Below are 13,544 nucleotides of genomic sequence, written 5' to 3'. Positions count from 1 at the left end.
CCAAGGTAACAGAGACAGGACAAATGTCACACTTTGGACCCTCAGTTTATAGAACGACCCTTTTGCGAGTGAAACAATGGCCTGTATTAAACATTTCTCACTCATGTTGATGCTTAATTTTTCAGGCCTGTCCGCGGAGTCAGGTGACACGACCACGCCTCATTGGAGTTAACAATACACTGTAACTACAACCGAACGTAAATAGCTTCAACGACTCAATAATTGATGTACCTAATCTCATCTTTTTGAAGAAAAAAAAAAGATGAAAAAGTCATATCGCATCGCAAATTCCCTTTTCCTGTTCATTTCTAGGAAACAAAATCCTTTTCTTCAATTTGTGAATTTTGTCGCAAATAAAAGTCCTATTTTTTTCTCGATATTGGCCTATTTATCCCGTACCTTTGCTCCGAAAACTGATTAAAGACGCTTGTTTGTTTACCCTTGCAGTTTCTTACTGCAGAAATGCAAATGAGATAAACATTAGCAAAAGCCCAAATATACTTGAATATTAAAATAAAAACTAAACTTGTGTCTAAATTTGTGTCAAACAAGAGGCACTGAGCATTAAACTCTAAATCTTTGTTTAAACGAGGGCATTTTCTCCTTCGTTTGACAATTTTGCATTTTTGGTGTCCTTTTGCGCGTAACCCGACTCCGCAAATCTAGCCAGCAAATTTGAGACATTGGGCATATTCTGTTGTTGTTCTTGGAAGGGGAGTCGCGACGCGAAATGACCGTATCACAACCGCCTTGAATCCCGCTGAGCACGCCCGAGTCGAATAACTCCACAAGTTTTAAGCTAGTTTTAAGAATCCAGTGTCTACAAGGTTCACTCTAGGCCTCGGAGACCTGAACCCAACTCTAGACTCGTTACGTTTCTAAAATGTTATCATTATTTTCCCTAATTTCTTCCACCTGATACAGCAAGGTGCTATATTGTTGCCAGTGAGTAAGTATAATTATATAGACACAGCTCTTGATGCGAACACATACCAAAACAAAAACCTGACCAAATCACACCAACTTGGAACAACGATATTTTGAAAGGCAACATTACGGTGCAAGTTCAGTTTTCATTTTAATATATCTTTCTTATAAGATAAAGATTTACGGTAGCACAATGTGACAATTTTTTGTTATTACAAACATAAAAGAAAAAAAGGGTTCTGAAAAGTTATAGCTATATCTTCACCATGCCAACCTTCCAATCTTATATCTTTATTAGAAAATCGAATGGATTTAATTCTCATTCCAAAACACGTATAGGCTATCTCACTGCACAATACATCATGACTATATCATTATACCATTATTCTCGATCGGGCACTTAGACACCCCCCCCCAAAAAAAATGATTTTCCCACTTCGTTTAAACACTTATCCTTCAAAAATATCGCGTATACACACAAACAAAATATGCATACTGAAATTTTTCTCACCAATTTTTCTCATAGGCCTACTATTTTTTTCTCTCCATTTTTGGTCAACTTGTGCGCATGTGCGAGCGACTAAAAGCCCGGTACAAGAGAACACATCAAAGTCGATGGAAGAACCAGAAATGTCTGTTTACATTGTGAGACTCCCTATAAAAGTGACAATTTCTCGACGACTGAGAATGAAGAGATGAGACATTTTCGCGCCAAAAAAAAAAAAATTAAACCAGGCCACCCGATTGGAAAACGGTACGTAGACGTCAATCAAGCCGTTTATTTTTTTTTTTGCAAAAGGGACGTGGAACTCAGATGTCTGAGCTGGTCAACAGGACGCATGGGTTTTATTTTAAAGATGGTCGACATCTCATGAAAGGAAGAAGAAAAAACAGGGTCTAAGTGTGCTGCGGGCGTTGGGAGAACTAAAAGCGAAGACGCCCGGGGTCGCTAAAACCCATCTAGTAGCGGTCGAACGCTGATTGGTTGTGATGTTATCTATGTAGGTTGAAACCAGGACAAGATTGTAGAAGAAATAATAATAAGACCTTTGCAAAGAATCAGATATTGGAAGTAGGACACCGGCCGCATTAGCGCTACTCACTGTCATAATTGGAAATAAGGAAAGCTCCAATGACTGAAGAAAGCCGTGAGCTTGAACAAATGATTTTGTGCGCAGTGCACGGAATAACTCACAATGTCCAAGTTGTTTCTTTGTCACTACGGTGGATAAGGTTAATCGTTAAAAAACAACCACATGGCTAATGTGATATTTTTCTTATAACAAAAATGTTAATTTGAATGTCACTCCGGGGTGGGGTGGGGAGGCATTATAGCATCCGATGTCACGACAGAAAAACTGAGAATTCAAATGGCGGAATGAACTGGTATTTCGACATGGATTTATGTCGCGGTATGGTGGCGCCCTCATGTCTCGGCATCGAAAACATGCAAATGAACATTATGCTATTATGCCGAGTATATAATTTTGCCCTGCTTGCCGCAAACAAAACCAACTCGCTCAGTCTTTTCTTGTGCCTACTGATAAGTTTTCAGCGTCGGATTCAAACCCAGAAATTTGTTAGAACATTCGTTTATTTACTATCTAAAGATTTGATTCGACACGCCGGCAGAGGGCGTTGCAGCTACACAAAGTGGATTTTTCACTTTAGAAATTGAATGAGTTAATTTACTTCATTTGTTTTCTCCGCCATCATTGCCCGAGTCACAATTATGTTTATGCAATTTCTAGCGCTTTCCTTGTTTTCAGGCTTACAAAAATAAAATGCCGAATTCCACAAGGTGCGCACAACTTGGAACTCAGTGCTTATACGAGTTCTGCGAACTAATTTCTTAATGAACATTAAAAGGTCACTTTTAACATGATAAACCTTAAGATGGCATCGACTGTACGTACAAAAAAAAAACACCGAATTCTTATCTTGCATATTCCTCAACAAAATACATTGGAGATAAGTTCTCGGTCCTTTGCTCATCACATTTTGTACATCTATGTTTCTCAAAATTGGAGCAGCCCAAGATTGCAAGTTTCGCCGTCCGTCTTTCTCATGCTGCAGCCTAGAATCGTTAGCAATGACGCAGTCAGGATGAGGCGGAGAGAGTCCATATCTCCTCTCCTTGTCTCTCTTTGCAGCATCTTCCTCGGCAATCGACAAATGGATGAAATAAGACTCCTAGGCCTGGATGGGTAGCGCGGGACGGTCTGCCTGTGTATACCAAGACCCGGGCCGCGCGCGCGGCCAGCAACCCCCCGTAACCCCATCCCAGAGATCGCCTTTCAGTCCATGACATATTGGCTCTGGCCTGAGCTGACCTGGCCACTCGATAGCGCGATTGATGAAGGCAACCGCTAAACTTAAAGATTACCTTTCATTTAAGAGGGGGGGACCTCTGCCTGACCCTGGCTGACCTCATGCCCAGTTGGCCCAGGTGTTATGAGGTCAAGGGTCATCGAGGCATCTTCAGACCCGGTGACATCTTCAACTCCGCCGGTTGTTTTGAGAGAATCGCGTCAGACATGAAGCTGTGAAAAGCTGCACTGAAAACTAATACTCGGAGCGGAGACCACTTCCTCAAAGACTCGGAGGTATATTTATGTTTCACGTGGTTCTTTTTAAAGACACAAATCAGCATCAACAGCTGTCAACAAATCTAGGACTAGCTCGGTGTTGTATGAAATTTAGACTTCTATAAAATACGAACTCGGAAGTGGTATTGCGCACGCCTTAATGAGATAATTTAGGACGGTGAGTGGACTATAGTCAACAATTATAAGGTGAAAGAGATGATTTTAACAGAGTCCCGATTTTATGGGAGTCTAAATTTCATATGACACCGGCCTATACCAATGGGACGATAGACAATAGGTCTTGGCAGGCATATGTTATATGTATTTATCTATATATTTTAAATTAATTTTATTGAGGGTAACCCATCCAGTAAAAAGCACTACATAAAAATACATCAAGACAAAGATATCAACAAAGACAAGACCTGGACAATAAGAACAACAATTAGTTGAACAAAACTGTTAACCTGGTGCAAAAAGCCAACTTAACGAAGAAAAAAATCAAGAATTTGACCGACACCAGGATATAAATGAGCGTTGGACGATACATTAAAGTTAGGAAAAGCCGGAGAAACAACATTTCAGCAAAATTTCATCAACAGTCTCAAAATTGACACGGAGATTTTTCCTGTTAGACGATGAAGTCACAAAATATTGTTCAAAGACTTCCCTGAAATAGTCAATCCGATGTCTTGAACATTTCATACAGGAACACTTAGAGGCTAAAAACAGGTGATTATCATATACCGAATGGTTTCCTAACCTAGTAAAAAACACAATTTCCGCTACTTGCTTTCTCTCTTTCATCCTAAAAACAGCCCAAACGAAACATCAAACTTACTCAACAATGCCAATATAATAAACAAGATGTACACTAGACGACACTCGCGGTAAGAGTTAAGTTCATTGTTAAAATAATTTAACTCAATTTTGCCACTAAAAGTGATCAATTACATATACGAAAACAACACCAGAAAGTTAATTGATATTAATGAAATCTCGCTCTGTTTTCAACAGCTTCCTTGTTGTTGTTGCATCCCCCAATTATTGCAGACCATTCAAGTCCAAACGTCAAAATGACGTGGAGATGACGTCCAATCTATTGTCTTTAACAAAATTGCCAAACATGTTTTGTTCATCGTGGTTAATTTGTTTTGAATTGAAATGAACTAAATCGCAGGAATGACGTGTTTGAATGTATTTATGGCATTTTTTTAATATTGTGTATCAATTGTAAACCGTGAGAAAATGTATTTGTTTATTTTGTTATTTTAATGATATCATAGAGAAAGGTATAGGATGTTTTTGTGAAGGTTTGATGATACAATCAACGAAAATTTACATTTATTTCCCGACATTTGCTTCCAAAAGCCTCTAATATGCGTAGTTGTCGAATATATTTTAATATGGGGGTCTGTGTTATTTTACAAACTGGAACTAGAACGGATTGACCACAGGGAGATCAATCACAAACCGTGCCCAGGACTGAAATTTGCGGCCAGTGCACGGGATGTCATTCGGATCGGCTTGCCTGCGCCGTTGGTATTCATGAGCGTATTTAGGATATGCAAATACCTCAACGGTCAATGGTCCGTGTTGCGCTGACGTCATGGTTTGCAAGATTAAAGTGGGCGGGGTTTTCTAACCTAATAACTAGGCGCTCTCATCGACTCCACCCATTTACGAATCTGCAATGTGGTGTGTTTTTGATTATTTAATTACTGCTGTCGGTCTATACGGAACCTGGTTTTCTTTAAACGACTCAAAAGAAATTGTATTTGAATCGTATACGAACATTTAATCGAAAAATCATTTGAAATTATTCAACAGCGATTGAAAGAAAGAAATGATTAGAACTCGCGGTTTTATCAAAGGAGAACCTGACCACATGTGCATATTGAAGTTTTCATTATTTGCGGGGACTTCCAAAATAATGTTGGTCCGTTTTGCTATACAAACTTGAAAGTTACGGTTAGAATCTACACAGCGCGCACAATAGAAGAACGCGGTTAATAACCCCACGCTTGGACGCCGAACAGGAAACTGAAAACACTTCAAATAAAAATAATATTCACTTGCAATTGCAAAACCATAGTCAAATATTAATCTCTCTTTTTTTCTCTTTCCTTCCAGAGGTAACAAAAAAGAGAAAAAAATCTTGATAATAATAATAATAATAATCCTGGGTGCATAATGAGGTATAGTTAGGTTCACCGTCGGTCAGAGCCCGGTTGTTGCTAATCGGCTTAGTCGAATCTAGGGCGAAACAGCGCGCAGCACCGCCGTAAGGTGTCCCTTCCACCACCCTCACTCCGGCAACCAAATGACCTAAAAAAAAAAAGAGAGGAAAAAAAGACCGCGAATTCGAGCGGACAAAGCGCCCGTCTGTTTATCAAGCTCAATGCTTCCATAATCGTCTTTTCTCCGGAACCCCTTCTCTCTGCAAATCACATTTCAGAGTTCAATTTTCTCCTTCTTTTTTTTCTTTCTTTTCTTTCTTTTCTTCATTCGTTATTTCATTCTTTTTTTTTTTCAAAAAAAAAAAAAATCTTTTCAAAATCTCCCCTTTTTTCCTTTCTTTTCTTCGGTTGTACATTTTTACCATAGTGAAAAGGTCATTACGATGTCTTTGTATTCTGCGGTTTGTATTTTTACTTCTTTTGGAAAGGCTGGGCTATTGAGGCAAGTGGACCTGTCAAAGACTTTGATACCTTATTATTGAGCTGTGGAAATGAAACTTGGAAATCAGTTTTGAAAAGATGGCGGGCGAAATCAGATTTTTTTTTTTTTTTTTGGCTAGCAAGTGTAGGAAAAAAATATGGAAAGATTTTAGTCGAGAATTTGAGCCTGGTAGGAACGGGCACAAAATGGGACCGAAATGAAAACAGAAAGAATCACAGACAAAACAAATGAGACAAACGGTTGATTTGTTTAAAATGCATTTACAAGAAAAAAATGTTTTTAAAAAGTCACGTCCGAATAAATAAATAAATAAATTGTTTAGTTATTATTTCAAATTTTTGTATTTTATCTACGTGTTCAGCCGACCGGGACTGAAGCTCAGACTGAAACAGTTTTCAAAATCCCGGAATTTGACTAATTTCCTACGTAACTTACCTTTAAAATCGCCAACTACTGGCTTCCAAAACAAAATTTAATTTAAAAAAAAAGGGAAAAATGGAGAGGTAAAATCTTTCTAAGAATGAAATAAGCCCATCGCTTCCGAAAAATACCAGATCATAACAGCGTGAAATTAATAGATTTCTTGTCATTTGTTTTAGAATGTATTCACCTACAAAAACATAATCTCGGGGACGGTAAATTTATTAATGACGAGGATTAAAACGGCAGTCGGTCATTTAATATGAAGTGCGCCCTCATTATATCGAGAACCCTCGACTTTGGTTTTCAAGGACGGTGGCCGCGGCCGCATCGTTCGTGTTGCATCATGGCTTTGCAATCCTAAATTGCTAACTCTTGCAAGCAAATTAATCAAGAGAATAGGAGAAAACACAAACATGTGTTTGCACTTCTTTCTTAATAAAAATCATTAGTTTTACCCAAATTATATGACTGTTCCGAGGTGAACAGCGTTACCACTTTCCTTCTCCTATGAGCAGAAATAAACAGTACACTAAACAGCGATTCAAATGTATATCTCGCCAACTGCACACAATGACGAAATAGCAGTACAGCACAATATCATTATCAGGATAATTAATTGGCCTTAAACAAAAACGCCCTCCGAAATTGATTTGGCAGTGGTAGTGATTTTAAACTTCAATATTGAACAAGGCGGTTCAAGAGTTCATAGTATCAAACTTGCTGTCACCAAAATATTCTGACGGCAAGGAAGACATAATTTCGTGAAGCATTAAAAAGTAACGTCCATTGTCTATTTTCTTTCTTTCTTTCTGGTAATGAAACCAAGGATTACTCAAAAGTGCCCTGGGCATTGGAACTCGCAAACCTGACGAAACCAGTAGAGAGCAGACGAGAAGAAATTACAGTTTTAGAGGTGGGAGGAAAACCCCAGGAGAATATTCTGGGGCAAACCCACGGAATCAGGTAGGGACTGAAAACCCAATCCACATGTAATCTGGGCAGGAATCGGACCCTGGCCACAGTGGTGGAAGGCGAGGACAGTAACCACTGCGCCAACCTGACTCCCCAATATATTTGAAGGTAAGCCCACAGCTTTCGAGGAACTAAGTTAGGTGAAACTTCAAAATAGTCATTAAACAAACAGCTTGCGATTATGGCTTTTAACAGAAGTCTAGAATATAGAACTCAAAAGCAAACTGAGATCAGTCGAGCTGAATTCCTGTACCAGGATTCTGCATGAACGTTTTTATCGCCGGCTATGATTTAACCGATCAAAATAATGTCCTGTACGTCCATAGTTAATTGGTCGATCACCATTTCATTTGCTTACACGTGTTTGTCTTATCATCACGAGTAATCCCCTGTTGGCAAGTCCCAAAAGAAAATATAACTTTGGGGTGTTTGCTCCTATTGATTGAATCTAATACGAGAAATAATTTATAGAAATCGAAAGGCTTCAGTTAATTGAAATGAAATTTAGATGCAATCGCGGAGATAATGTTCAGACAACTAATGTCCCATTTGTCGAGTTCGAAGTCGGCTTAAGATTACTTGGGGTTTATGTCACGCGTAAGATTCAGTGCTTTTGTTTTATTTTTGTCTTGATACAAATTGCAAAGTTGGCGGATGAGGTTCAACTCTTGGAGTGTGCCACCAGTAGATTACAAGGCTACCACCGGCCTTCGAAAGTAGGCTCGATTGAGCGTGGACGTTTGTTGAATTAAGGCCGCAAAATGACTCTTTAAACTGCTCATCTTGAAACAGTGAAGTCCGGCATTTATTCAGCGCGCATCCTACGGTGCGGACCCGAAGTGTAAATAGACATAGTGACAAAGACTCCATAGGTGAGAAGACAGCTTACGGATATTAACACTCTTCTTCAGCGTGCTTGTCCGGCGGCGATACCGTCTCCTCGCCACTTGCTCCCCGCCAACTCCACCGGAGCGAAGCCGCTATCCCATCAGAGAGCCCCATGCTCTCCCCGCGCGCCACACGGAGAAGTGCTTCTAATAGCTCGGACTGTACACATGCCGAGGCGCTCAAGCCACACACGCACTTGTGATCCTGAGCGCTCGGTACACATACGATATGTCTGATGGGGGCTAAGGACCCTGGGCTAAAGGCACCATTTCGCTCGGGGGTCTGTTTTGCCTTCCAAAACACGATGCTTTCTCATCTGAGGAGAGTGTTAAACGGACTCTCAAGTTATACCGAAGTGTTTAAAAGTCAGTTCATAGGATATGCAGAAGGCAACGCGCGTGTCGTGTGTGTTTTTTTTACCTCTCGTCTGTTACAGGTGGCGCGTCAAAAACTTGTCATGTTATGCTTGCAGTTGATATTTTCACGATGCCGGCTTGCTAAAGATGGTGTCATGCTCCTCTCATCATTAATGCAAACTGTCTCATCACTTCCGACAACTAAGATCGCTAGTATCGAAAACACCACCTCGCTTAATACTGTCCCCAAAAGACAAGGAAGAATTTGCTGGAAATCGATCCAGAAAACAAAACAAAACTTGCAAAATTCCTTTCTAAAAGTAAATGTCAGTACAAAAATAAAATCGTTCATTGTCAACAAGTCTATGAAAAACAATTAAAAAGCTTGTTTATACAAATATTCCATTCCAATCAGTGGAATGGAATGGTTTGCTTTCCAATGTTTCCAACTGCGTTACGTTGCGCCGGTTTAGACCGACGCGCGAGTAACTCTTGTTCTATAGGGTGTGGTCGCAGCCTGTCGAAGCATTTCGTTCGTTTACACATTTTCCTTATACACCGATGTGATTTAAAAAAAAAACACAGTCTCCGTCCGGTTCTGACCAAAACCTGACCTCCAAAATTACTGGAAGGAAAGCAGAATTGACACACACTGATGATGACATCAACAAAATGGACAAAGAAAACTCACCATGATCAACTTCTCACGAACACGAAACGGAAACGGTGAATCCCACAAAACTGTCTTACAAGACGTTAGTCTACAACCAGCCGCAGTGAAGTCTCTTCGTACACAGACCAAGGCTCGCCTTGGGTAGGTGTAACTAGTGTCGAACTGGCTTCACTCCGGGATGGAACGAAGAAAAAAAATGTTGTGACGTGAGCGTCTAGTTCGCCCTGTACCGGCCGGCCCACCAATCGTACCGGTAGAGCTGCCAAGTCCGGACCCATCTCGTCATTTCCTCAACATCCCGTTAACTCAAAGCTTAAAACAAGCATCTTGACGAGAGAGAGAGAGAGAGAGCATGGAGTCCTGTCACGGACCTACTACAGGGCCAAACATGGCATTGTTCCCATTGTTTGACGATTGGGGAGGGGACAAAATAAACCTAGGTCAAAATTTCGAAGGCTCGGTTTATGAAGAAAGAAAAAAAAAGTCTTTGTGTTTCAGCTTTTCCCCGTGAGCATTATCTTCTTGGAAGTTATTAGCCAAACCTCCGCCTACCTCTAGGCGTTAATTTGGAGGAACAAAACCTCAGAAGCCCGCTAGGTGTTGCCGTTCCCCCCTTCTTATTGAGCTGACTGCTTCCTGCTAATCACTGGCTTTTTGAATTTGTAGTTTTTAGACGATAATGAGAACGACAGGCGGACATTAAGCTTCACGCCCTAAAAGAAAGATAGGTTGGCTCTCTGCGTATAGCAGTCTGTTCAAAGCTTCGAATTTGACAATTTCGGAACACACTTTAGAAAAATCAATGCAAAAAATTGTACACAAAATGTCGCATGATTTCTAAACTATTTTGACTCATATAAAGCGTTGAATCATCGTCACAAATTGAAAAACACAAAACACTTTTTAAATTTGTCCACAGTTTGTTAAATAAAAATGCTAAAAATAGACAGCTAGAAAACTAGAAATAAAGTGGTACATCAGTTCTGCCATTATTGTATTCTCGGCTCCAAGCACATAGCCCTTGACATTCCGTCTCTCTTCATGTAATAAATAAATTAACGAAGCGCGTGTTTAGTAAATAAAATCTATTTCTAATTTTTCTAAGCAAAATGACAAATCAAAAATGAAATCAAGAGTGTCAAGTTCTCAGTAATCATGGGCACCCGCTCTTTTGAAAACCACACCACGAGTGACCCACAACGTACTTCGGTCTGATCGAATTCTATCTCCATCATTAGATAATAACAGGCCCTTGATTTACAGGACGTGTGGCCTGTCCTCCTCGTCCGATTCCCAAGCTTGAAAATGGTATGTATGCTTTCTTTACAATCTTTCTTTACAATTGTGAAATTATAATAGTATTATAGCAGGGGTGCCTTAAGTACACTCAGTCAATGAAGCGGAGTCGACTAAGTATTTTGAGTGGCGGTGACAATGCGATCCCATAATTGGGTCATACATGAATGCCTCTGACGAAAACATTTCCCTTTTTCTTCTTCCGCGAAAACCAAAATGATGAGATTATCGTTTCCTTCCCAAGAAAAGACAAGACAGACACACCAAAAAGGAGCGCAAGAATCGCCGCCTTCATCGCAGAGAGGTGTTACCGTACACAGACGAACATGCCTAACAATTAGCTGTGGGTAATTCCATTTAATGAACACTTTGGTTGATAGAGACCAACTCCCAGGAGTACAGAAAAGACTAACGAAGCAGAAGGCGAAATATGTCACCAGTCGGCTCGCCCAACGGTATAACAGGGCCGAAGAATTGCAGTTGAATTCAGGTGTAAGAGAGTCCAAGAACAAGACATGGTTTCATAGCCACTTTTACCACCACCGAAAAAGTGTCTAAATCATATTTTACACAACCGTCTATTAATTAGCAAAGGCATTCAAAGGAGAGGCCATAAAAAAACGGGGTGACCAGAATTTTGAGAGTGAATGTACTATTTATGGATCGGCAGGATATTTCGGTCAAAGCTGGTCCCGCCCGTCGCGTTCCCGCCTCGGCGTTCGGTGCTTATATGGTATAGGCTGCATTAATATCAAATTAGTTAAGTGCCTTGCACTTAGTGTGTCATTAAATTTAGTTTGATTGCGGCGCTAATGAGGGGAAATTGTGAATAGCGATAGAGACTCGGGCCTTCGTGCCAAACCCCCCAAATTACAGCGCTTTGCACGTCAACGTACTTCAAAGGGTGAACTTTCTGCTTCACATTTGGGGAAATTGAAACGAAATGCTCGTCCGGTGTTACAGGAAAAACCCAATGTGGGAATGCAATAAATGTTTCCGGGCTTACTGTTGTGATTTCATTTTTTCCCCCTTCAGATTCCGGTTGGGATTCGTCAGAGAGCGTGGGATAGTGGTAGAGTCTCCCCTGTCACACGCGCCATTTTACGGTATGGCTTCAGATGGGCGGGCCGGTGCATGCACTCATACCTGATAGAGCTATCACTGACATAGACATCACTCCGAGTTTGTCAAATGATTTTACTTATAACCAAACACCGACACAGCCACTGCGTTAATCAATAATCTCTATGTGGTAATTTAAGGGTGGTACAACAAGAAGCGAGCTGCAAATCACATTACTGTAGTGGTTTGGAGGTGTTTTTTTTTTCCTTTCTTTTTTTTCTCTTCTGGTATTGGCGAGGCAGGAAAGACCGGTACGGGATTGAACTGCTGGGCAGGGCTCAGGCGAAACCCAGGCCGTACGGCGCAGCGCTCACTCGCCGTTTGTGCCCTCTGTCTCCCGCTGAAAAACACGAAGCCCCAATCAATCACGTTAAGTGTTCTCCATCGGCCGGCCTGACTACCCCCCGTCTCAGATGTCAAACTATATTGCAATTTTCACACATACATATGAATGAGGGGAAACATTGGGCCTTTTTTCCCCCCTCTACTCTCTCTGCGCTCCGTGTAGAGGTATCGAGTGTCTCAAAGAGAGGCCGAGGATAGCCGGGCTTTGTCGGCGGGGTTTGGGCCAATCAATGCAAGTATTCCTGACCGGCGTATGAGGCCAGAGACAGACCCCCCCCCCCCCCCAACACACACCACCCTTGTACCACAACGCCCGGCAATAGCAAGGCGATAGCGGAGGGTGAGAAGTACTCTCCGGTAACACGATACGGCCATCTAACTTCTCCAGGGCAGAGAAATTATAGAGGGAATATAATGCAGTGAAGAAGAAGAAGAAGAAGAAGCAAAAGAGTAGAGAAGGGAGAAGTCTCCGGTACACCGGACCCAAGCTGCGGCGACCGGAGAAGCACAGTGTGGCTATAGCGGGGGCAAAAGGCGCCCGCAGGCTGATGCCGGGGACAAATATATATAGCCACAACGCCTTGGGAAGATGGCAACGGATCGGAGCGGGTCCTGAGTCGACTCAGACTCGCTATATACGGGCTTCACGTTCACTGGCGAGGCAGGAGTGAAAGCGAGACGGAAGTGGGAGTTCCCGGATGTAGGTGGTAAACAACCAAAAATACTGAAGAACATGAATGGTGTAATTGTGGAAATGGTTAAAATAATCCCAGCGAGAACAGTCTGTATTTCTGCCGATGGCGGCAGCTCTTTTTTTTTTTTTTTTTTTAGAATAGCAACTTCCTGAAGTGGAAATATAGGTCAAGGCATATTGAAGTTATATCGTTCAAGAGGTATTGTGTATAATTAAAGATAACTGTACCTCCATGGTTTCTGTTTATTTAGCGATGGTCATGTTGCCTGGAGGAGTAACTGCTGTATAAATAATAAGGATTTTAAATCCCTGGATTGTTGGTTTGGTCAGGCACCAAATTAATCCAGGCAGCAATAACAAAAGACAGAGAAAATCAACAGAAACAAGAAGTGTAAACCCAAACTAACAAGTATAACCCCAAAAAAGTTATATTAGGGCCAATTTTGTGTGTGTGAGTGTGTGTGCCAAGAGGTTTATATATTTTTGCCGTAGAGCCATTTTAGTATCTGACGTGAACCCGATCCGTCAGGCCGGCTCCTTCAAGCCCGTCTCACGTTACCTCTTACGGTCTAAGGTAG

The 13,544-nt window shown here is 41.2% G+C and overlaps 1 protein-coding gene across 1 annotated transcript in view; it reads right to left on the bottom strand.

Moving 5' to 3' along the window:
• Positions 1-9,801, bottom strand: part of LOC119729012 (transcription factor AP-2-epsilon-like) — a 115,268-nt gene extending 105,467 nt beyond the window's left edge. Inside the window, exon 1 of the mRNA XM_038201495.1 lies at positions 9,528-9,801. Within this exon, the coding sequence (XP_038057423.1) occupies positions 9,528-9,530 (3 nt within the window). The 5' untranslated portion in view covers positions 9,531-9,801. The remainder of the gene's footprint in view (positions 1-9,527) is intronic.
• Positions 9,802-13,544: the final 3,743 nt, after the last annotated feature.

This window comes from Patiria miniata, unplaced genomic scaffold (assembly GCF_015706575.1).
Source record: "Patiria miniata isolate m_02_andy unplaced genomic scaffold, ASM1570657v1 HiC_scaffold_20, whole genome shotgun sequence".
NCBI lineage: Eukaryota > Metazoa > Echinodermata > Asteroidea > Valvatida > Asterinidae > Patiria > Patiria miniata.
Note: the sequence above shows the minus strand (reverse complement) of the source record. Positions and strands in the feature narration are given on the sequence as shown.